Here is a 25,576-nt window from a genome sequence, read left to right as displayed (position 1 = left end):
AACCACATAAGCACATAGTCCTCCTGTGCAGAACCCTGGCCACATCTGAGTAACATTGAACAAGCTCTTTCTGACCAGGAGAACTGAGTGTGACCATGTGGCAAAAGGTGTTGTCCTGATTGCTTGCAGAGCTATGAAAATCTGGACATTAGTGATGGAGGCCAGATTGAATCGCTTGAAGCCTTGCCCTGTATACCTACACCTTTGTGCAAATGTAAAATACATAGGAAAAAATTTAGTGCTAATCCTTTGCTTTTTATATCTCATTGATACTGTACATCAGGGGAGCTTATCCATGAGACTTATGACTTCTGATTCTTGGTCTTTCTTATGACAGAATTGCTGGAATCATGTTTGAAATATGTCTCTGACTTAGAAAGTGAATATGACAAAATCATTTCATTTCTCTTTAGTTTTGAGTCACTTGAGAGGATCTCTGAGTGATAGGATGAGATGATGACTTTCCCATCTACTTGAGTTGACACTGATTTCTAATTGTTATTCCCTGAGAGTCTCAGAAGGCCTTTTTAAGTTGTAATTGTTCTCTTCTTCCACGGGACATTGATGTGGGTTCAGATGATCCTCTCTGTCTGGGGGGTGTGGGGACAGCTGGGCTGTGAGTCTGGTTTCCCCTGGGCCAGGCCTCCTTGCCCCGTGTCAGCTGCACTGCCCTCACACAGGCCGCAGGGTTTACAGGGAATGCTAGGCATGGTATCATGTGCTGACACTGTCTGAAACTTTGGTTGTATAGCTTTCCCAGGGCTGTTCCCTTCATCTGGCTCAGCGCCTCAGTCAGCTCCTCAACCTCCAGCTCCGGAGAATGCCCATCCTGTCCAAGGAGTCGGCTCCAGACCTCATCATCGCCACTGGTAAGTGTCCTTGCCTGTTCTCACAAGGAGTTCAGCTGTCTGGTGATACGCAGCCAAATGCAGGGCGATCACCCACACCTCCAGCAGTAACCACGCTTTGTGGTTTGAAAGCATTCTTAGTTGCTAGATACTACTCAGAATTTCTGGCTGGGCAAGGTGATTATCTGACATATTCTTGAAATTAAAAATAATTATTTCTCTTGCATTTTAGGCTCAGTGGGAAAGAACTTGGCTAGCAAGACAAACGTGTACATCTCTAGCAGTGCTGGAGCCAGGTGGCGAGAGGTCAGCCCCCTCCCCCAATCCCGTCCCCTCCACCCTCGTTCCCATTTGTGTGAGAATGTAGACTGTGCCTTGGCATTTCAGGGACACAAATGGTCCATGGCAGAGACCAGTAATGCCAGATATGACTATAAAGTAAAGAAAGGTACCTGAAGCCACTGATTTATATCCACAGTTACTTTAAATTAAAAACAGACCTTTGCAAATGTGTGAATTTTACTGAACGTTCTAAGATTATGAGTTCTATGAGAGCAAAGACAATGTCTGTTTTACTGACTTCTTTATCCTTAGCACCTAAGAGTGCCTGGCATGGAGTGGGGACTCAGGGCATATATGCTGCATGTATCAGCAAATTACAGCGTAGTGGTATCAGCCCTGAAATGGGCTGCTATTATTATTATTATTTTGTATATTATTGAAGTTGAGATGAAGCCTGTCCTTGCTGGGCTATGTTGTATAGGCACTTTCGTCTCACTCTGTGCTATGGAAGTAGACTCTCTTTTTGCCTTAAGGTTGTATAACTAGTATCGATTCTGATTATACCAATTCCTAAGACAGGGCTAGTTCCCTAGTTCCAAAATGCTAATTCATCTTCATCTGTGGGCATTAGAGAATTTCCAAATTTGTAAAAAAAAAAAAAAAAAAAAAGTTGTTGCCAGCCTCCCATTGATTAAGGCCAAGGAAGTGTGTTTGGTCTCGTTCTGTAGGGGTGCTTTCAGGGGTGACCCTCTAGTTATGCCAGGAGCCACCAGGGTAAAACCCAACAGATCACTTGACAGGATGAGCACCTTGTCATCGAGCAGCCCTGCAGGCTGGGCAGCCGGAGCAGCACGTCGGGAGTGATGTGGAGTTCTCAGAACAGCTAGCAGACATAGTTCCCATCCACGTGGTGCTTTACTGGGAATGCACCATGCTCACCTTGATATTTGAATAGGTAATACGTAAAGCAGTAATAAAAATACCAACATTCATTTGGCACCTTGCAGTTCACAGAGGCCTGTCACAAGCCTTCTCTCACTGTGGCACGGCTTCCCATCCCTCCCGAGGAGAGAGATGAGGCTCAGACACTGTGTACTGTATGTGGCGAACACAAATATGTGTTCAGATGAGGCAGGTTGTTAAGGCCATTGTAGTCAGAGTGCAAACAGTTTGAATGGAAATTTTCGGGTTGTCCTTGTCCAGCTCCCAAGGGAAGATTAAGCAGCTGCTTTCCCCTTTCGTGGAGCTGGACGCTCCCTTTGAAATGGGGTATCCTCTTCTCTGCGAATAGGCCTGTGGTTTGTTTGTGCCTTCTGCTGTTGGTGTAATCTGGGATTTGCACATCTGCAAGTGATTTCCTTCTGGTTAGAAAGCAGTGTCTTGTTCCTCCTCCAGTGAAGTGGTATCGTCTGGCGATTACCGGGGCAGCTGTCAGTGCCTCCCTCCACACGTGCCTTGTGCCTGCCAAGAAGCAACCAGTGCATAAGAGACCTTATTTTGGGACATAGCAGAAAACTAACTTGGGGATGAAAAGATTGTGAGTTTATCTGTGTGAGTGGGCATCTGAGTACCCATGGGCAGCCTTCACTTTAGAGGGACAATCTGGGCTGTATGCGGGAGCAGGTGGTGGCAGAGGAAGAGGCTGTAGTGGACAGAATGTTGCCTGGAGCACTGATGACTGTAATTGTGGTTTTCTTTTTCCTCCTAATTAGTTGTGCAAATTCTCTGATCCTCAGAATTCCTTTTTTTGTGCTTTTTTTCTTTTTAAATAATTTTTATTTCTTTTATTTTTAGCTTTTTTCTTTATAAACTTTATTGAAGCAGATGAAGGCACAGTACACTGCACATATTTAAAGTGTACAGTTTGATCAGAATTAATTATGGTCACAATTAAGATAACAAACATTTCCATCTGCAAATTCTCTGATCCTCACAATTCCTTTTTTGTGTTTTTTCTTTTTAAAATAATTTTTATTTCTTTTATTTTTAGCTTTTTTCTTTAACAAATTTATTGAAGCAGATAAGGGGACAATACACTGCACATATTTAAAGTGTACAGTTTGATCGGAATTAATTATGGTCGCCACAATTAAGATAACAAACATTTCCATCACCCTCCCCGAGGTATCTTTGTGCCCCTCGGTAATCCGTCCCACTCTCCAGTCTTGTCCTTGTCTGCTTCTGTTATTCATTGGCATTTTCTAGAATAGGTTATTCGTTGGCATTTTCTAGAATTTTGATAAGTAGACTCACACAGTATATACTCTTTTTGCCTGGCTTCTGTCACACATCACGATGATTTTGGGTTTCATCCAAGTTGCTTCGTGTATCAGTTGTTCATTCCTTTGCTAGTTGTATCCCATTGTAGGGATGTATCATAATTTATTTATTCATTCATCTGTTGATAAACATTCCAGTTTTGCTGATTACAAATATAGCTGTTATGAACATTCATGTACATATTTTATTCATTTCTCTAGGGTAAATACTTAGGAATGGAATAGCTGGGTAGCATGGTGGGTATATGTTTAACTTTTTAAAGAACTGCCAAATTATTGTCCCTTTTACATTTCCACCAAACAGTATGTGAGAATTTTAATTGCTTCACATCTTTGCCAACACTTGGTATGATTAGTCTTTTTAATTTTAGACATTTTAATAAGCAGGTGATAATATCTCATTGTAGTTGTAATTGGCATTTGTGTGATTATTAATGATTCTTTTCATGTGCTCATTGGCCATTTTAAAATCTGGTTGTGAAGTATTTGCCCAAATCTTTTGCCTTTTTGAAAAAATTGGGTTGGTCCAGCACAGTGGCTCTGCCTGTAATCCCAGCACTTTGGACGGCTGAGGTAAGAGGGTTGCTGGAGCCGTGGGCAACATAGGGAAAGCTTGTCTCTACAAAACATAAAAATAGCCAGGCATGGTGGTGCATGCCTGTAGTCCTAGCTACTTAGGAGGCTGAGGTCAGAGGGTCACATGAGCCCTGGTGGTTGAAGGTGTAGTGAGCTGTGATTGTGCTGCTGCATTCCAGCCTGGGCAATGGAATCAGAGCCTGTCTCAATAAATATATAAATAAATTTTAAAAACTAATTTTAATAATTGAGTTGTCTATCTTCTTTGAGTTGTAGGAGTTTTTTAAAAAATATATTTTGGATTCAGGTCTTTTGTATGATATATGGGTAGATACTCATTTTTTCCATATGGAGATCTAATTGATTTAGCACCATTTATTGAAAACCCTTCTCTCTCTCCCATTGAATTGCCTTGGTACCTGTTTGAAAATCAATTGGCCATATATGGGCCAATTTTAGGCCAATTGGGTCTATTTCAGGTCTTTATTCTGTCCCCTTAATCTGTCTGTCTTTTCACTAATACCAAATTATCTTAATTTCCAAAGCCTTATAGTAAATGTTGAGATCAAGTAGGGTAAGTCCTTCAACTTTGATCATTTTAAAAATCTTTTTTATTATTGTAGGTCCTTCATATTTCCTGATACATTTCAGGGTCGCTTGTCAATTTCTATGGAATCTGCTGGGATTTTTATTATAATTGCCTTGAATTTATAGAATCAATTTGGAGGAGAATCGACATGTTAATACTATTGAGTCTTCTGATCCATGAATGTAGTATCTTTTTCCATTTCTTGTTTAATTTCTCTCAGTACTATGTAGTTTCCAATGTAGAGGTCCTGTACATCTTTTATTAGCTTTATTCCTAGGTATTTTAATTTTTTGTGGTATTACTGTAAATGGAATTTTATTTTCTAATTTTTGCTCTAGTATATAAGAATACAACTGATTTTTTATATATTCATCTTGTATTCTGTGACCTTGCTAAGGTAATTCATTAGTTCTAGTAGGTTTTTAGATTCTATGTAAGCAATCATACCATTTGCAAAGAGTGACAGTTTTATTTCTTCCTTTCTGATCTTAATGTCTTTTATGTATTCTCTCATTCTTCCCTTCTTCCTTTTTCTCTTCTTTCTTGTCCTTCTTTCTTCTCTTTCCCTCCTTTCCTCCATTTTCTCCCTTCTGATTTCTTTCATTCTTCTTATCACAATGGCTAGGACCTCTATACGGTATTGAATAGAAGTAGTGAAAGTGGGCATTCTTGCCTTGTTCTCTCTCTCTGGGGGAAACAATTCAACCTTTTTACCATTAACTATGGTGTTAGCAGTAGATTTCTTTATCAACATTTGGGAAGCTCCCTATTATCATTAGTTGTTGAGTTTTTTTTTTATCATAATCAGATACTGGATTTTGTCAAATGCTATTTTTACATTTATTAAAATGAGTTTTTCTATTACTATGATGATTAAATATTACATTAATTAATTCTTGAATATTAGAACAACCTGGAATTACTAGGGCAAACTCTACTTGGTCATAATGCATTATCCTTTTTATGTGCAGCTAGGTTTGATTTGCTAATATTTTGTTAAAGATTTTTGCATTATTTGTGAGAGATACTTGCCTTTAATTTGTTTTTTTGTAAAATCTTTCTTAAGTTTTGATATTAGTGTTTGGCTAGTATCATAAAACAAGCAGAGGGTTAAACCCCTCTTCCTCTTTTTTAGGACAAAGTTTGGTGTTATTTTTTCTTGAGTAATTCCCTAATGAAACTGTCCAGGCATTGAGTTTTCTTTTTGGGAATATTTTTTGATAAGAGATTTAATTTCTCTGGTTGATATAAGACTATTCAGATTTTCTTCTTTTTGTTTCAATTTTGATGAGTTGTGTGTTTCAAGAAATTTGTCCCTTCATGTAAGTTGTGACATTTGTTGGCCTTATGTTATCAATGATATATTCTCTTTATCTTTTTAATGTCTGTAGGATCTTTGGTGATGATTTCATTCTTGATATTGGTGATATGTGTATTTTCTCTATTTTTTGTTCATTTAGGTGTTTCAATACTGTTGATCTTTCCAAAGAATCTGCTTTTGGCTCTGTTGATTTTCTGTTGTCTGTTTTCTGTTTTGTTGCTTTTTTTTCTTTATTATTATTTTTTCCCTTATTTGTTTTGTTGTTCTTTTTGTAGCTTATTAAGATATAACCTTGGGTTATTGATTTTATATCTTCTTTTCTAATGTAAGCATTTAAAGCTGTAAGTTTTCCTTTAAGTACTAATTTAGCTATATGCCACATATTTAGATATGTTTTTAGTGTTTTTAAGTTCAGAGTATATTTAATGTCCCCTTTTAAAACTGAGATATAGGCTGCACACAGTGGCTCATGCCTGTAATCCCAGCACTTAGGAAGACCAAGGCAGGAGGATCACTTGAGGCCAGGAGTTCAAGACCAGCCCAGGCACCATAGCAAAACCTTGTCTCTACAAAAAATAAAAAAATTAACTGGGCATACCTGTGATCCCAGTTACTCTGGGGGCTGAGGTGGGAGGCTCACTTGAGCCCAGGAGGTCAAGGTTGCAGTGAGCTGTGATTGTGTCAGTGCACTCCAGCCTGGGTGACAGAGCAAGACCGGGTCTCAAAAAAATAAAAAAACAGATAAAATTGAGATGTAATTCACATACTATAAAGTTCACCATTTTAAAGTGTACAGTTCATATGTTTTTAGTATTATTCAGTCATCACCATTATCTGATTCCAGAACATTTTCATCAATCCATAAATATCTCTTGATTTTTATCTTCGAAAGATAAGTTACTTAGCAAAGTGTTATTTAATTTGCAGGTATTTGGGGGTTTCATAGATATCTTGTTATTGATTTCTAATTTAATTTCCTTTAGTCAGAGAAGACCCTTTGTATGATTTCAGTCCCTTTAGATTTGTTGAGATTTGTTTTGAGATCCAGCCTGTGGTCTATATTGTTGAATATATCACGTGCACTGGGAAGGAATATGTATTAAGCAGTTGTTTGAGGTAGTGTTCTGTAGATATTATTTATATGAAGGTGGTTGATAATGTTGTTCAGATCTTTTGTGTTCATATTGATTTTTGGGGGTTCTGGTTCTCTAAATTCCTAAGAGAGGAATGGTAAGATCTACTATGATTCTGAAATTGCCTCTTGCTCCTTTAAATTCTGTCAATTTTTGCTTTATTTTGGTATGCATTTTGAGTCTCTGTTGTTAAGTGTATTCACATTTATAATAATATTTTCTCATGAATTGTCCCTTTTATCATTATGAACTATCTCTCTTTATCTATTGTAATGCCATGTGTCTTAAAATCTATTTGATCTGATATTAAAATAGTTACTGTAGCGTTCTTCTGTTTACTATTTGGATAGTACATCTTTTTTCGAGTTGGTGTCTTACTGTGTCACCCAGGCTGGAGTGCAATGGTATGATCTCGGCTCACTGCGACCTCGGCCTCCTGGGTTCAAGTGATTCTCCTGCCTCAGCCTCCCGAGTAGCTGGGATTTCAGGCGCTCACCACCACACCCGGCTAATTTTTGTATTTCTAATAGAGACAGGGTTTCGCCATGTTGGTTAGGTTGGTCTTGAACTGCTGACCTCAAGTGATCCACCCGCCTTGGCCTCCCAAAGAGCTGGGGTTACAGGTGTGAGATACCACGCCCAGCCCTGGATAGTACATCTTTTAACATCCATTCGCTTTCAACCTATCTATGTCTTTATATTTAAAGTGTTTTTTTTTTTCTGTTTTTTGAAGTTGGGTCTTGTGTGTTGTCCAGGCTGGTCTTAAACTCCTGGGTTCAAGTGATCCTGCCAAATAGTTGGAATTAAAGGCACATGCCACCATGCCCAGTTCTTTGAAGTGTTTCTTCTAGACAACATATAGTAGGGTCTTGCTTTTTTTACTCATTCTGCCAAGCTCTCCTTTTTAACTGAAATGCTTAGGCCATTAACATTTAATATAATTATTGATATATTTGAATTTAGGCCTGATATTTCATTTATTTTCTTTTCATTTCTCCTATTTATTATTCTTCTGTTCCTTCTGTCCTCTCTCCTTTTGTATTATCTAGATACATTAAGTATTCTACTTTTATTTAGATTTTTTGGGGGGCTTATCTATGTGTATTTCTAGTGACTTCTCTAAGGATTGCAACATACATATCTAATCTTTTATAGTCTTCTTTGAGTTGATAATTGCACTTAACGTAAAATTTAGAACCCTTTCAACCATACAAGTCCCTTTTCTCCTCCCCCACCTATATGTTATTTTCATATTTATCACATCAACACACATTACAAAACCCACAAAGCAGTGTTTGTTTTTGCTTTAAATTATCATATGAATTTCAAAGAACTTAAATATTTACCCAGATATTTACCATTTCTCTTGCTTGCTCTTCATTCTGGAAAAATCTCTGTTTACCCATGGGAAATTTCCCTATAGCCTAAAGAAATTCCTATAGCATTTCCTGTAGTGAGATCTGTTGGCTGTGAATTCTCTTGTTTTTCCCTCTTTTGAAATTTCTGTTTTATTTACCTTCATTCCTGAAGGATATGTTTATTGGATAGAGAATTCTGGGTTGACAGTAATTTTCTTCTAGTACTTTAAAGATGTCTACTGTTTTCTTGTTTCCATGGGTTCTGATGAGAAACCTCTCTTCACTTTAGCTATCATTCTCCTGTGTGTAACATGCCATTTTTCTCTAGATGCTTTGAAGATTTTTTTTCATTGGTTTTCAGCAGTTTTGGTATGATGTGTCTAGGAGGGCTTTTCTTTGAGTTTATTCTCTATGTAGATGCTGATTTTGAATCTATATTTATATCTTTCAACAAATTTGGGAAATTTTCAGCCATTATTTCTTCAAATATTTTTTTTCTGCTCCCATCCCTTTCTCCTGTTCTTCTCGGACTCCAGTTACATATTAGACCTACTGTTATTGTTCCCTATGTCCTTGGCAATCTTTCTTTCTTTGAAATCTTTTTTTCCCCGTATGTTCTCTAGAACAGACAGATAGATCTATAATTTCTACAGATCTATATTTATTTTGAAGTTCACTAATTCGTTTATCATTGCTTTTCTGATGTTGAGCCCATCAGTGAATTTCTTATTTTGGACATTATATTTTTCTGTTATAAAATTTGTTTGGTTTCTTTTTAAAAATTGTTTCCACTTCTCTGGGAGAATTCTTTTCTCTCATTCATTTCACATGTGTTTTTCTTTCCCTCATGCGACATGGTTATAATAGCTATTTTAAAATTCCAGCCAGGTATGGTGGCTCATGCCTATAATCCCAGCACTTTGGGAGGCCGAGGCAGGTGGAAGCACTTGAGGTCAGGAGCTTGAGACCAGCCTGACCAACATGGTGAAACCCTGTCTGTACTAAAAATATAAAAATGAGCTGGGCGTGGTAGTGCATGCCTGTAATCCCAGCTACTTGGGAGGTTGAAGCAGGAGAATCACTTGAACCCAGGAGGCAGAGGTTGCAGTGAGCCGAGATTGCACCACTGCACTCCAGCCTGGGCAACAGAGTGAGACTGTGTCTCAAAAAATAAAAAATTAAAAAAAAATTCCAATATACGGGTCACTTGGGATTGGCACCTTTTGACTATCTTTTCCCTTGAGAATTGGACACATCTTATGGATATGTTTGTATGCTGTATGTTAAGTAATTTTGGTTTGTATTCTGCACATATGAATGAAATTCATGAAATTAAGCCTTCTGGAGGATATTGACATTTTTGTCTCAGCATGTAATCAGCCTGTTTAGGTTCTGACCCTGAGTTCTGTCTTGCTTTCTGTAGGTGGTAGTTTAACTCTTAGTTCAGTATGCTAAGCCTTTGTTACACTGGTTTGTGTCTGTTTCATGCATGTACACTTCAGGGGTTAGGCTGCGACTTGCGTAAGTTCATATACAAAATTAGGGGATTTACTTTTTTGACACTCCCTGCTATGGGATTCCATCCACACTTTACCTACCCTATAGGGGCTCCTTTCTCTGGTTCCTTTGGGGGAAATAATATCTATTGCAGTTTTAGCTGTGACTGAGACTGAGGTGCACCCCATGACTGGGACTTTTCCTTTGGGCAAAGCTTTACCAGGATATTCATGACTTGTGTGTGTAGCTTCTCTAGGTTTTAAATCTCCACAAGCGGCTTGCTTTTGTTTACTTTTCAGCATCCACTGGTAGTTGTTTTTTGTCCAGAGTTTTCAGCTGTAATTAGCAGGAAGGATGGGGTATAGAGGGCTAATACTGTCATAGTAGAACTGAAACCCCAGTTACTTAATTTTTAATCAAGGGTTGGTGGGAGTCATAGATTTGGATTTGAGTCCTACCTCTGCTGTTCACAGTCTACCATTTTAATATTAAGCCCGTGTTTCTTCATTTGGGAAAAAAATTGAGATACTAGAACTTGCTCCACCTGTCCCTAGGATTGTGTGGAACAGATGAGATAATGGATGTCAATGTCTTCTGTAAACGGAAAAATTGTTTTCAAGTGGTTGTCATTGCTGTTATGTCTATGTGCACGTGTGTGCATGCCTGTGGGCATGTGTACATGGTTTCTGCACAATTACCTCCACAGCAGTGGTGTCACCATGGATTTTTCCTCTTCAGGCACTTCCTGGACCTCACTACTACACGTGGGGAGACCACGGCGGAATCATCACGGCCATTGCCCAGGGCATGGAAACCAACGAGCTAAAGTAAGTGTCTCTGATGAGGCCTTTTAACATCAAACTTTCTCCCAGAAATTTACATCTGTGATTATAATTGGATTATCTCTCTACAGCACTATGTTGTTGACAGCACAATTTGTGATCTCTGGATATGAGTTAAACTTTTTTTTTTTTTTGAGATGGAGTCTTGCTCTCTCCCCCAGGCAGGAATACAATGGTGCGATCTCAGCTCACTGCAAACTCCACCTCCTGGGTTGAAGCGATTCTCCTGCCTCAGCCTCCTGAGTCTGGGATTACAGGTGCCTGCCACCATGTCTGGCTAATTTTTGTATTTTTAGTAGAGACAGGGTTTTACCATGTTGATCAGGCTAGTCTCGAACCCCTGACCTCAGGTGATCCACCTGTCTCGGCCTCCCAAAATGCTTGGATTACAGGTGTGAGCCACTGTGCCCACCCCGATTTAAACTCTTTATCTCCAAAATGGGAATATAAGAACCTGTCCTTTCTATCACAAAGGGAGATTGTGAGCAAGAGGGCAATTAATAATAATGGCCAAATAATTAATTGGAGGCTCTTTAATTTGTCCTTCTTTGCTTTGTGTCTTTATTACATAGAATGACTAATAATAAATAGCAATAATAATAATAATACGTGAGTAACAATTACAGAATGCATACAACTTGATAGCCATTGACTTTTGGTGCGTTAGGTTGGTGGGGGGTCTCATGGAGCTGGAAGGGGTGTTTAGGGTTAACTGCATCATTTCACAGATGAGAAAACAGGCTCAGCAAGGCAAAGTAACTTGCCCAGGGTCATTCCCTTTGTTAGTGACAGAGACAGGATTAGCACTTGGGTTTTTCGATTGCGTCGTACATTCTTTGCAATATATTGTTCTGAAAAGCAAAACTGTCAAGAGTTTGTAACCTCTACACCCTTATGTTCTGATTTTATCAGAACCAGTCCTCTGATTACCTTTGGCTCGTTTCTGAATGGTTCATGTTAGGTCAAGTTCATGCTGGACCACACTTCTCCCTGTTTTTGAGCTGAACCCATTAGATGGATTGGTGAAGGATCTGGAGAGGGCTTCTGTAACTATCTTGTTTATTGCGAGGACAAAGCTTTCTTTTTTTTTGCTCCTTTTAGAAATGGGGCCAGCAGTAAGTGAGAGGTGGGTGGTTTGGAAAAAGAGATCTTAGCAGCTGTTTTTTTTTCCCTGTGGTTAATTTGACATGTGCTGAGCAGCCTGGCCTCAGAGAAGGAGAGAGAAGCAAAGTACTGGTATTTGGCATTCCACCTGGCTGTTCTCTGTTCCATGTAGCACTGGTTAGCTATTTCTTTAGAGGCAATACTCCGAAGAGGTCCTGTTTGTGTGCAACACTCTGTATTCATACTCAGATTGGTGTTTGCTCAGACAACGACCATCACAGAGCACAGTACTTCCCACATTTGTGCTATCATTTATATACCCATTAATTTAATTTTCATTTCACATGTTCAGCAAGCACCGATTGTGCCAGATGCTGTGTATCTGTAGATGAATAGGATGCCTGCCACCCTGTAGTTGAAAGGTGGGCGAGGAAACAATTGTAGTGTTTGGTATACTGCTATGTGTGTAATACGCACGTAGGGGACATAGTTTGGCTTCCTAGGAATACATTTCATTCTTTGTATGGCTTTCAGATTTCAGAGTCAGTTCTCGATTTGCCTTGTTTAACTTCTCTGAAAATTAAATTTGCATTCCAAACTGGCTCCTCTGAAGGAGTTAGTGTGAATCTAGTCCTCTTACACCATCTGTCGGTGCATATGTGCTCAGGGAACGCAGCGTCATTCTGCACTAGCTGGAGCAAAACATGATCAGGAAAATAAACTTGCTGCCAGAAAATCATAAAGCCTTCCCCAGACATTTTGAAATGACTTGGGGGTTGTAGACTTTGGGGGATTATGGACACTGTAGCATTCCTCTATTTGTATAGGTTTCATTTGGAGGTGTCTGTTTGAATAGTTCAAATAAAGCATTTGAAAATACGAAAATACATACAAGCCTCGTAATTGACAGGTGCATGTGTCCCACATAACAACCTGAGCTTGGCCTAAATCTGTGTAGCCACCTGGCATTTACTCAGTGTGTTGTTCACAGAGGTATTTTGCTTCTTCCCCTGCTGCTCTGAAAAGCAAGAAATAATATTCAAGTTAGTTGATATTCTCAGACTACAATGGTGATTTAGTGTGACACCCATGCACAAGGACAGGTGGCTTCTGACAAGACTGGATATCTGTTGCTGGGCTAGGGCTTCAGGCCCCTTCTAAGTTTGGCCTCCTCAATCACAGAGATCTCTTTTCCTTTATGACTCGTAGCATGTATAGGCTGTCCCATTCATTTGGCATTGATCATATTCTGACTCCTTATGTTAGTTACCTTTACATGATGTGCCTGAATTCTGCAACTCGTTAGTAAGGTCTTTGTAGGTAAATATTTCTGCTCGATATAGGTTACCAGGCACTTAGCAAATATTTGATTGAAATAGGTCATGCATACTTAATCATCCAAGATTGCTTATGGGTTTTTTTTTAACTGATTTATAAAACTAGAAGAGACCTAGCTAGTGTGCCAATTGCACAGCTCCAAGGGGACCACTGCCACTGTGCTCCATGTCAATGACAACCCCTGGAGCACAGATGTGAGTGGAGGCTCCCTGGATGTGTGCAACCTGGTGGTACCCAAGAGACACCAGAGATGACCTAATCCACTTTCCTTAGTTTTCACATGAGGGAATAAGAGATTAGTCAGGAGTTAATGCCCACACTGGAACTTGAGCATATTTCTGTTAGGAATCATTTCAGGTCAGTTACACAGACAACTGTCGAACATCTACAATGAAGCAGATGCTGTGCTAGATACCAAGGATGCAAAGGCGAGCGGGGCACTGATCAGGAGCTGCCTGTGCCCACTGTGGCTCTGTGATGTTTCTGAGCCAGATGCAGAGAGAGAGGCTGGGAGGAGGGGGTTGTTTGAAAGAGGGCTTTCTGCTCTGATTTTACTCATCTTTAGGGAGGAAAGCCAAGTAAAGTAGCATTAGTAACTCAAATAGGTTGTAGTGGGGACAGCAATTGAAGCATTGCTCAAAGTAAACATTAGGGTTTTTTTTTTTTTTTTGGTTGATGTTCTTTTAAGTTATGCATGTCTTTCTCTCCCTGACTAGCACAGATATCTAGGAGTTGACTGTTACTTGTTTCAGCTTCTGCCTTGAGTCTCCTCTGAGACTGTTATCTTTGTTATTGTTAATTGAAATTGAGAGCAAGAAGTGGAACACTTTGTTTTGCTCTTGTGTCTACATGTCTGAAATGGGTAAATAAGAACCTGCACTGGGGATCCACTTATTCGTTCATTCAGCCCGCTGCTCCTGTGAACCTGCTCACGGGAGGCATAGGGGCAGTGGCTTTTTCGTCAGAGAAGGGGCTGTTGCATTTTTGCACCCTGACCGAAGAAGATTCAAACACGTTTGTCAGCTTGATCACGGAAGAGAAGATCAATTTCTGTTTCTTCGCTGCGGTTTGCTTGTCAGCGTGATGATATTATTCATAGTCAGTAATAATATTTTGAACTTGCCCCAAAGCATCTTTTTTTTCTAAGACATCCAATTTCATAGGGGCTTGTCTCTGGAAATCCTGAAAAGCCCCTGAAAAGACTCCACGCAGCAGAGCAGCTGTCTTTTCTGGACCTGGGCTCTGGAAGCAGCCCCACAGTTCCAGAATGTGGGAGGCAGTGGTTAATGTCTTCACTTGCTTGCAGCACCTCTCAATGGTACAGTTGTCGGGAGAGCCACCCCTACTTTATCCTAACCCCTGTGGTTTTTCTGCCCCTTGAGGTATAGAGAAGCAGGTGTTCTTATCACTGTGTTTTTTGTTTTTTGTTTTTTCTGGAGTGCAGTGGTGCGATCTCGGCTCACTGCAACCTCCTCTTCCCAGACTCAAGCGGTCCTCCCATCTCAGCCTCCCAGTAGCTGGGACCACAGGCATGAGCCACCATGCCTGGCTAATTTTTATATCTTTTTTTTTTTGGTAGAGACAGGTTTCGCCATGTTGCCCAGGTTGTTCTCATTTGAACTCCTGAGTTCAAAGTGATCCACCTGCCTTCCTAAGTGTTGGGATTACAGGTGTCAGCCACCAAGCTTGGTCTTTATCACCTTTTAACTGTTAAGAAACCGAGAAACGGAGTTGCAGTGCAGTTTCTTTAACTTCCTTCAACAAGCGTTTATGAATAATGCCCTTTCTGTGTGCTAGGAAAGATTCGAGGTGCCAGGGGCAGAAAAGTAAGAGGTCTTATTCCTGATGAACAGCAATCCAGTAGAAAACACTCGCAAAATCAAGTCACTGAAATACAGTGAGGTATAAGATTATGGAGAGCGCTGGGTGTGGTGGGAGCCAGAATGAGGGCCAGGTGATGCTATCTGGGGGACAAAGGAGGACTTCTGAGAGAGGAAACCCCAGCTGAGCCTAAAAGGATACAAAGCAAGGTCGGAATGCTTTTCCAGGTCTAGAGAGACCTTGAGCAAGGGCCAAAGCATGATCAGTGGGGAATGTGCACGGCTCTTGAGTATTAATAGAATACAAATTTCCAGGTGGGAAGTGGTGAGAAACGAGGCTGGAGGAAGGTGTGTATGTAGAGGCCAGGTCCTGGGGGACCTCACCTGTGCCTTACTAAAGAGATTAAAGTTTGCTTTGAGGTGATAGGGTCCCTTTGAAGGATTTTAGTAGGGGAATGACATGGCTAGACTTGCATTATAGAATGATGGATCTGGCAGAATGGAGAGGATGGATTCAGTGGAGAGAGAATGGAGGTGAGAGCTGATGCTGGGGTGCGTTTGAGGACTAAGTCTGCAGGGCATGGTTTCTGATTCACCTGGGATGATGGGAGAAGTGATTATATCGCTCATAGAAAGGCAGAGGTAAAGGAGTAGGCTTGCAGGGCTGTATATTAAATACAGACATGGACAGGTTGAATTGAAGCCTCTGTGGTGTGTCCGGGGGGCGATGTCCAGCAGGAATCTGGACATATTACAACATCTGGTGCAGCCTTCCGCCACCCTTTGCGAGAAGTTTCTCCATGCCATCTGTGATAGACAATCTTTTGTTCTATACTTGAACATTTCTATTAATGGGGAATTTGCCATATCAAAAGGTGCTTCCATTTTACTTTGGGACAGTTTGCTGTTCATTTGTTCACTAATTCATTGGTGAATTAAGGTTCTCTGGTAAGGGAGAGCCCAAATTCTCCTCCCTCCAGCTTCTATTCGTGGACTTTGTTCTGCTCCCTAGAGATGCACAGTAGATACTTCCTTTTGCATGAAAGCCTTGCAAGTATTTAAGGACCCTGTCATGTTCTCCTGAGTGTCTGCCATTTCATGATGAATATCCCCAGTTCCTTTCCTCATATTCTATAGATCCTCAATCTCCATCTTCTAGGTTCTCCCTTAGGTCTGCCTCACGATGTCAGTGCCTTAAAATGTGGTACCTGGATTTGGCCCCAATAGCCTGAAACATGCAGAAGATGTTGAGATTTTGCCTTCATGATTCTGAACACCCTGTATCTATTAATAAAAACCTGTGACAGTGTTTCCATTTTTAACAGCCATCTCAAACTGGTGGCTCCTATTTTTTTTTTTTTTTTTGAGAGGAGGTATCATTTGCATACCACAGGATGCTCAGATATTGACTACACCATTTAATCAGTTCTGAAGGGTGCATGTCAAGATGTAGAGTATTTCCATCACTCCAGAAAATACTCACGTGCCCCTTTCCAGTCAGTGCTCTCCACCCCCAAACCCCTGCCCCAATTACAGGCAACCACTGGTATGTTTATCACTGTAGCTGCCTATTCCAGAATTTCATTTGTGTGTATGTTTTGTATTTGGCTTCTTTTACTCAGCATAATGATTTTGAGATTTATCAATCTTTTAGCTGGTATCAGTAGGCTGAGTTCACTTTAACTAAAATACCTGAGATCCTTCTTTCTTATGGATCTTATTAAAGACCGGATGTTCCCCGTCCTGTGTTTGAGCAAACAGGTTTTTGAAACTACGTGTGGAGCTTTATTTTTATTTTTGCTTATTTTTTTGGTTTGAATTGTATTTTTGGCATTTATTTATTTTTTTGAGACAGAGTCTCACTCTGTCGCTTAGGCTGGAGTGCAGTGGTGCCATCTTGACTCACTGCAACCTCCGCCTCCCAGGTTCAAGCGGTTCTCCTGCCTCAGCCTCCCGAGTAGCTGGGATTACAGGCATGCACCACCACGCCCAGCTAATTTTTGTATTTTTAGTAGAGACGGGATTTCACCTTGTTGGTCAGGCTGGTCTCGATTTCTTGACCTTGTGATCCGCCCGCCTCAGCCTCCCAAAGTGCTGGGATTACAGGCGTGAGCCTCCGTGCCTGGCCCCGGCATTTATTATATTATTTATACAATTAGCCTTTTACCCTTTGCAAATTTGGCAGATTCGCCTTCCAGATCCCTATCCAGATCATTGACAGATGTGTTGAGCTCTGTGAGAACTAGAAGTCTTATCTTGGGTTGAGATCAAACCATACGTCAGCACTCTTGGGATGTGCTTATTTTACCATCAGTGAATTTTATCTGACTGCGTGGTCCACAGAGATCTTCATGAAAAAAAGAATGTTCTGTGTCATTGTCCTGTTTTTCAAATCAAGAATTACCACGAGGAAAGGAAATGGAGTTAGTCTGTTGTGACTTGTGTGTGAAACCATTTGGGTTCTTAGCCTTGACCTTCTTTTCGTCTGAGTGCTCTCAAATAAACTGTTTCATAATCCATTCTTGAAACCACCTTTTCTTCATTAAGGAAATAAAAGTATTTTCCCATTCTAGTTTTTGAGATCTTTGTTCTTCATAATTCTTCTAGAGATTATTGAAAAGGGTGCTATAATCATCCTATCTTTAAGTCTTTCAGTTCCTTAGAATTTATTTTGTACTCATTTTCCTTTAACTTAAATGGTTTTTCTTGTCCAATTTGAAGATTATTTTCCTTGATAAAGATAAAAGCAAATAGAAATTTTTTTTCTGTTTTTTTTTTAGACCCAGCTTTACTACTATGTTGTTATTCAAAGATTTTTTTCTTTTTTTTACTAACGAAGTCTTTATTTCTTTTGTTCTCAGCTTTCCAATCAGCCAGAAAACATAAAGTATTTTCAATTCAAAGTTCTAGTAAAGATAGGAAGAACTGGGTGATGGTTTTCATAAATGAATGAATGAATGAACGAATGGACGAATGTGTATCAAGTGCTCTGTTTTTTTAAATTGATACATATGATTAGGTCTGCTATTATTTATTCTATTGGCCATCAGAGCAATGATCCTATTCCTTTCTAATTCTTTATAGAACTTGCCAGATAACCAATCCATTGACCCACCAGTCTGCCAATTATTTTGGTAATTTGAAACATAAACCTTGATTCATTTTGAACTTACCTTGCTACTATTCCAACAGACTACTGGCTATGAGAATTACAGCTAGAATTAGCTAGCAGTAACTGAATTTGTCGCTCTTGGTTATATGACCTTTTTTCCCATCTTGAATGTGTTCTTTAGAAACCTGAACTCATCAGGAACTTTTCTGGGTAGCTGCCTGCTAGAGTCCTAAGTTGGGTATCTACCACACTTCTTCCTTTTAGAGTATCTGTGGTTATATTATGTTTTATTATTATATTATCTGACCTTCCCATCTTCTTGAGAGTTTTTGGCCCTGGGATTATGTCTATATTTTTATCTGAACAGTTTGATTTCTTCATTCCTAAAGGCTAGTGCCCTATATCCTCTTTCATAACTTAAGAATGCAAAGATGGGCCAGACGCGGTGGCTCACGCCTGTAATCCCAGCACTCTGGGAGGCTGAGGTGGGTGGATCATTTGATGTCAGGAGTTTGAGACCAGCCTGACCAACAAGGTGAAATCCCATCTCTACTAAAAATACAAAAAAAAAAAAAAAAAAAGAATGCAAAGATGACTTTGTTTCTTCACAAGGTTCTTGTCACTTACTTTTACCCATACAAGTTCTCCTTTGGGGGTCAGAATTCAGTCCAAAATGCGTGTTCTCTTAACTGTTGCTGTTGATAAGACAAGAGCCTTTTCCCCAAAATTCTGAAGAGCACCATTTTCTAAATGAGCAGTGTATTTTCAGATACAAGCTATGCTTGGTCATGTACCTGCTTGTTATTTCATTAATGAGTTATTGTCAGAGTCCTCTGGGAACTCTCAAGAAATGGGGTGATCATTTCCTGAGGTTATGTTGGGTTCGAGGAGCTCTTAAGGAGAATTAACTTGGCAATGTATACATAGATGGACTTTAGCATTACCACTGAATGGGCAGATGGCTACCATCATGTCTGGATAATAGGTTGACTCTGTTGGTTCAGTTTGCTTTAAAAGTAATACAAACCTTTAGCTTATCACACTGGTTACAAGAAGGAGACTGAATGAGTTAATTTATCCAAATATCTGTTTCAAAATTTTATTAAACCAAAAGCATATCTGCCAGGTGAGATTTCTCCCCTTGTGAGAGATTTGTAGGGGGAGATTACTTAGTCTCCCATTGACATTTATTATTCTGCCTTGTAACCCTACCAGTTGGTTTAACCCCCCTAGCCTTTTTGTAGCAGTATCTTTTTTTTTTTTTTTTTTTTAAGGCAGGGTCTCGCTCTGTCATCCAGGTGGGACTGCAGTGGTGCAGTCATGGCACACTGCAGCCTCACACTCTTGGACTCAAGCAGTCCTCACACCTCAGCCTCCAGAGAAGTAGCTGGGACCACAGGGGGCACCACCACACGTGACTAATTTTTAAAAAAATTTTTCTGTAGAGATGTGGTTCTCATTATGTTTCTCAGGCTGGTCTCAAACTCCTGGCCTCAAAAGATCCTTCTGCCTTGGCCTCCCAAAGTGCTGGGATTACAGGCATGTGCCACCACACCTAGCCAAATCGATTTTAATAATCTCAATATGAGATGAAGTGTTTGGATAGAGTGATGTCATGAAAAGATTTCTGTCAAGGATTAGAATCCCAAAGGTGTAAAACTAAAATCTCAAAAACATGAGAAAGGTGAAAGAAAAAGTTTTGCATATAATTTGGATTTAAGAAGGACCCAGAAGCCCTGTGATTCTAAAGAAGGCTTGAATTGAGTGATTTCTCATGTCAAGCGTCTCACCAGCTCACTGGGTGATAAAACTAGTGTTGGGCAGATTTTCTTCCTTGCCTCCCTCTCTGTCCCTCTTCTCCTTCTTCGACACCAAAGATAATGTAAAATCAGTGCAGTTACTCAAACGCTGCTTAGTTTTTCAAGGGCTGGCTTCCTGCTTCTGTTAAAGTCTGTCTTGGAGACTTTCCTCAGTATATAGTTTCCTTCAACTTTTTACTTTTTAATTTCTAAGACCACGGAAAAGTTAGAAAAACCGTATAACGAACACCCATGAAACCTTCACCTAGAGTCACAAATTGTTAGCATTTGCCGGTTTGCTCTACTTCTATCATTGGTCTATTTATCTATCCTGTGTATCCATCCATTATTTTTTAGCTGAATCATTTTAAAGAAAGTTGCAGACATCATGCTCCCTCACAGCTACTTAAATGTGTATCTCCAATAAATGAGGGCATTTTCCTGTATAATCACAATGCCATTCTCACACCTAAGAAAATTAACATGAACTCGGTATGACTTATAGACTATATTTTCTCAGTTGTCTCAAATTATTTATGGCCACTTTTCCCCTTCAATCCGGGATTTAGCCAGTCCTGAACTAAACCCTGGATTGGATTTACACATTGCAAATTTGTTTAGTCATTGCATTTGGCTTTTATACTCCTTTAGTCTTTTAAAACCTATAACACATTATCTGCCTTTTTTCTTTATTTATTTGTTTTTGTGGCCTTGATTTTTTTTGAAGAATCTGGAGCAGTTATCGTGTAGAATAGCCCACATTTTGGATTTGTCCAATTGTATAGAGTAGTACACAGAGGATGTGTTATTCTCAGTGCTTTATTCAGGAGGCACCTAATATCAAGTTGTCCTGCTATTGATGATGTTTAGTTAAGATTGTGACTCTCTGATCATTCATTGTAAGATTATGTTTTGTAAAATTTTATTTCCCCATTTGTAGTGAATGATTTGTCTGTTCAGATCATCTGAACATCCTGGCCCCAACACTTTCACCGAATGGTTTTAGCATCCAGTGATGATCCTTGTGTGATTTAGTTATTGCAGTGGGGATAATTTTTCTGTAATTATATTATATTATATTATAATATATATATTATTGTGTCCAACCCTTATTAAGTGCCATTCTAATATAAGAAAAAAATTGGGGGCCAGACGCGGTGGCTCATGACTGTAATCCCAGCACTTTGGGAGGCCGAGGCAGGTGGATCACGAGGTCGGGAGGTCGAGATCATCCTGGCTAACATGGTGAAACCCCGTCTTTACTACAAATACAAATACAAAAAAAAAAAAATTAGCCGGGTGTGGTGGCGGGCACCTGTAGTCCCAGCTACTCGGGAGGCTGAGGCAGGAGAATGGCGTGAACCCAGGAGGCAGAGCTTGTAGTGAGCCGAGATCACGCCACTGCACTCCAGCCTGGGTGACAGAGTGAGACTCCATCTCAAAAAAAAGAAAAAAAAAAGAAAAAAATTTCTCTTTTGCTCCTCTGTCTTTTAGTATCGTTAGAGACCCATGTCCTATTTTCATTCAGTGTGTACTCTGTTACCATCATTTTTCTTTTTTATGTTTGAATTCTCCTAAATTCGGCCAGTTGGAGCCCCATCAGGCTGGTTCCTGTGTTCTTTTGAGATGACTGCATTTATTTCTGAGCATTTCCTTAAACTTTCCCTGCCTTAGCCCAGGATCAGCCATTTCTCCAAGGAGCCCTGGTTCCTGTTCCTGGTGAATGTTATATGGAAACCAAACCTTTGCCTTAGAGACTTTCACTGCAAGGATTCTCTTACTTGCATTTGGGCAGATACAGTACCAATGAAGGGGAGACCTGGAAAACATTCATCTTCTCTGAGAAGCCAGTGTTTGTGTATGGCCTCCTCACAGAACCTGGGGAGAAGAGCACTGTCTTCACCATCTTTGGCTCGAACAAAGAGAATGTCCACAGCTGGCTGATCCTCCAGGTCAATGCCACGGATGCCTTGGGTAAGCCGCTGCCTCCTTGGACCTTTTCACATGGATATGCGTGGACTTCCTGTTATGTGCAAAGCACCAGCTTAGATACTGTGTACTCAGAAGAGCCTGACATTTATTGGGGGAGATGGGCCCATAAGAATTAGCAAAAAGCGGCCGGGCGCGGTGGCTCACGCCTGTAATCCCAGCACTTTGGGAGGCCGAGGTGGGCGGATCACGAGGTCAGGAGATCGAGACCACGGTGAAACCCCATCTCTACTAAAAATACAAAAAATTAGCCGGGCGCAGTGGCGGGCGCCTGTAGTCCCAGCTACTCGGGAGGCTGAGGCAGGAGAATGGCGTGAACCCGGGAGGCGGAGCTTGCAGTGAGCCGAGATTGCACCACTGCACTCCAGCCTGGGCGACAGAGCGAGACTCCGTCTCAAAAAAAAAAAAAAAAAAAAAAAGAATTAGCAAAAAGCATAGGGAGGTAATTGAAGGCCTGCTCAATTCTTCTTAGTAAGACTGGGTGTTATTCTTTGTATCTTAGTTTCCTCATGCAGTTCCTGGCACATAAGAAGTTTAAATATATGTCTGCTGAATATGTAGATAAATGCATGAATGAAAAACATATTTCCAAATCAGCAGTGCCAATTGGATGTATTCAGTGAGTGTGCCTGACTCTCTGTAAGTCAGTGTGCCAAGCGATGCAGGGTCCTCTCAAAGCCATCTAGGATCTAGTTGTGATCTGCTAATCTAGATACAGGATGCATAAGTATGCAGGGAGAAGTGAAACTCTTCAGCATCCTCTCCCTGCTTCCCCGTGTTATCTTACCCTTTCCTACCTCTCAGCCTTGGCTAACCTGATTCTAGCTGCCCAGAGTGCCCTGTTTCTTCTCATCTCCACCCATTCAGCCTCCCCTACTCGAAATCCTTTTCATATCTCAGGATCCAACACATTTGTGGCTGATATCCCAACCAGAAGACGTCTCCCTTCTTCTCTATGTCCAGAACATAAGTGTATGCATAACTTTGTGTCTGTCACTCGGTGTGTTTCACCTTCCATTGACTAGATTATAAAGCCCTTAAAGATAAGAACTTGCCCTGTGCATATTTGTATTGTACCTACTGGAAAGCCTGATAGCCTAACAGTCTGTAGGAGTTTAATAAGTTTACTGATTTGCATGGCATTGAGTCAAAGGTTGTGTATCAGCTTCGGGTAGTATCTAGTCTGACTGAAGACACATATATAAGAGACACGAAGTGCCAACATAGACATAGGCATACTTTGGAATGCTTGTAGAAAGCACCCTACTTAGACATTTCGATGAACGTGGCAGATGGAGTGATGGTGCAAGGTATCTTAGCATTTTCCAGCCTCTTTCCATGGAGATCTGTACCTTCAAGTAGGGCCAGCGAGCCCTCCATTGCCTTCGGGCCACACTACCAGATGTGCCCTCACTGCCCGAGGAAGCAGGCCAGGAACATTAACCCCCAGTGGTATTGCTCATCAAGGATTCAGCTGTTCCCTAGTTCTCTAGGAGAGAAACACTTCTGAGTACTCGTTTCTAAAGGGCACTGCTGACTCTTCTGTAATGTTTCGGAAATTTGGATAGTGCCTAAAGGTGGCTTGCTTCTTTCCAACTTTTCCAGGCAAATGCCTGCGTTTCAGGTATCCTTTTCATTGGCATAGGGCTGCCCAGCTTCAAAGCAAGCTGATTGGAGGGTCTGTGTGCTTGCGGGGTGGCAACAGATAGACAAGAAGTGGGGGTTGAGGCCAGGCACCTTGAGGCATAGCAGGAAACCCTACATGGGCCTGCCTCTAATGCTTCGTGCTGTGTTCCTTTTTCTTTAGGAGTTCCCTGCACAGAGAATGACTACAAGCTGTGGTCACCATCTCATGAGCGGGGGAATGAGTGTTTGCTGGGACACAAGACTGTTTTCAAACGGAGGACCCCCCATGCCACATGCTTCAATGGAGAGGACTTTGACAGGCCGGTGGTCGTGTCCAACTGCCCCTGCACCCGGGAGGACTATGAATGGTCAGTTCTTCTTTGATGGCTGGGGACTGAGTTGTGTTTTATTCACTCAGCAGTGTTGTGGGAAGAGATTAGGCATGGTCCCTTTCCCTGAGCAAAGGAAGGGAATAGAAGGAAACAAGTATTTGTGAAGCATCTTTTATGTGCCAGGAACTGTGCTAGGCGTGTTTCATGTAAGTTGTTTTCTTTAGTTCTTATAGCCAGGTAATGCGGTAGAGGTGTCTAGGAGATCTGCAGCTATTTCTACAGGAATAGATAGCTCTGGGATTTATTTCTATTAGGGTAACCCAAAAATATGCTGAAGGTTTCATTGTTTTTAATCCTTCTCCTTAGGACCCTATTCTAGAGGGGATTTATTTCTTTATCTGAAACGAGGGGATGTTAGTGTATGTATATGTGTGTGTGTTTGCATCATTTATTATTCCTTAAGCAAAATATCCAAGGCACTGCTGCGAATGCTAGAAGTAGGAGAAGTGATTTGTGCATGGCTAATTGGCACAGGAGGTAGAAGAGAGCAAGTGCCTCAGAGGAGGAACTGGCACTTTTATTGTGACTATTGAAAGGAATGAGAGGGCTGTGGATTGCTGTTGGAGAATGAGGAAATTTTTGGAAGAAGTGCTGTTTGAGCTGGGCTCTCAGGGAGCATCTATATTTGCAGACAGCAGTGTTTTGAGACCATGTGTCTGCAACAGGCAGGTGTAGAGGCAGCAGGGTGTGGTTGGGAGTTGAATTGGGATGCCTTGTTGGGTGTATGACATGGGGATGATAATTGGAGATGAGGCTGAAAAGATAGAATACAGTAGGGGAGAGAGACCTTAGAGGGGATGAACCTTATTCTGTAATTAGGAGGAGGCCTTCAGGGGCTTTTGAGGAGAGTTGATGATCAGAACAGAGCTTAGCTGTAGGAGCTTTTGAGGAGAATTGATGATGAGAACAGAGCTTAGCTGTAGGAAGAGGATTCTAGTGGCAGAGTACACAGGATCTCAGAGCTCCTGGACAGTCACTGTAGTCTGTAATTCAGCATGAAATCATTGTAGTTTAGTCAGGAGCACCAAGAGAGCCATGGGTATTTAATATAAATACACAACTCATATTTCAGTGGTTGCTGAGGCACAGAGGAACTAGATTTTGCTTTGGGCAGCTGTACTTGTCTTGACTAAAGCCAGAAACCTCCGATGTATTCTAGACCAGAGGTTGGAACATGGTCATATAGTAAATGTTTTAGACTTTGTAGGCCATATGGTTTCTATGATCTGCGTTACAACTCCTCACTTTGCCCATGGCAGTACCCATGGGTGAATGAAAGCAGCTCTAGAGGAATGAACGTGGCTGTGATCCAGTAAATCTCTATTTACAAAAATGGCCAGCCAGGTTTGGCCACTTCTGTTCTCGACCAGTGCTTCTGAAACTTTAAGGTGCATATGAATCACTTGCAGATTCTGCCTTGGTCACATGCAGATTCTGCCTCAGGAGTTCTGGGGCTCTGTGTTCCCATCAATCTCCCAAGAGATGTGGCTGCTGCTTATCTGCACATTCACCCTTTGAGCAGCAAGGCTTAGAACAGAGAAGACAGTAATTTCCTTAGAAAGGTGTGTGCTCCCAAGGTAACGACACAGACTCTTTAACAGCAAAAGCACAGAGCTGACTGATGTTCTTGGTGACGTCAGTTCCATGCCGTTTGCCTTCTGCTCTTTCTTA

At 40.9% G+C, this 25,576-nt stretch overlaps 1 protein-coding gene across 1 annotated transcript in view; it reads left to right on the top strand.

The window, feature by feature from the left end:
- LOC115933039 (sortilin-related receptor-like) overlaps positions 1-25,576 on the top strand; it is a 224,638-nt gene that overhangs the window by 112,809 nt on the left and 86,253 nt on the right. The window contains exons 24-28 of the mRNA XM_055372001.2: positions 752-869; positions 1,081-1,154; positions 10,622-10,710; positions 21,694-21,872; positions 23,695-23,881. Of these exons, the coding sequence (XP_055227976.1) occupies positions 752-869; positions 1,081-1,154; positions 10,622-10,710; positions 21,694-21,872; positions 23,695-23,881 (647 nt within the window). The remainder of the gene's footprint in view (positions 1-751; positions 870-1,080; positions 1,155-10,621; positions 10,711-21,693; positions 21,873-23,694; positions 23,882-25,576) is intronic.

The sequence above is a fragment of the Gorilla gorilla genome, chromosome 20 (assembly GCF_029281585.2).
Source record: "Gorilla gorilla gorilla isolate KB3781 chromosome 20, NHGRI_mGorGor1-v2.1_pri, whole genome shotgun sequence".
NCBI lineage: Eukaryota > Metazoa > Chordata > Mammalia > Primates > Hominidae > Gorilla > Gorilla gorilla.
Note: the sequence above shows the minus strand (reverse complement) of the source record. Positions and strands in the feature narration are given on the sequence as shown.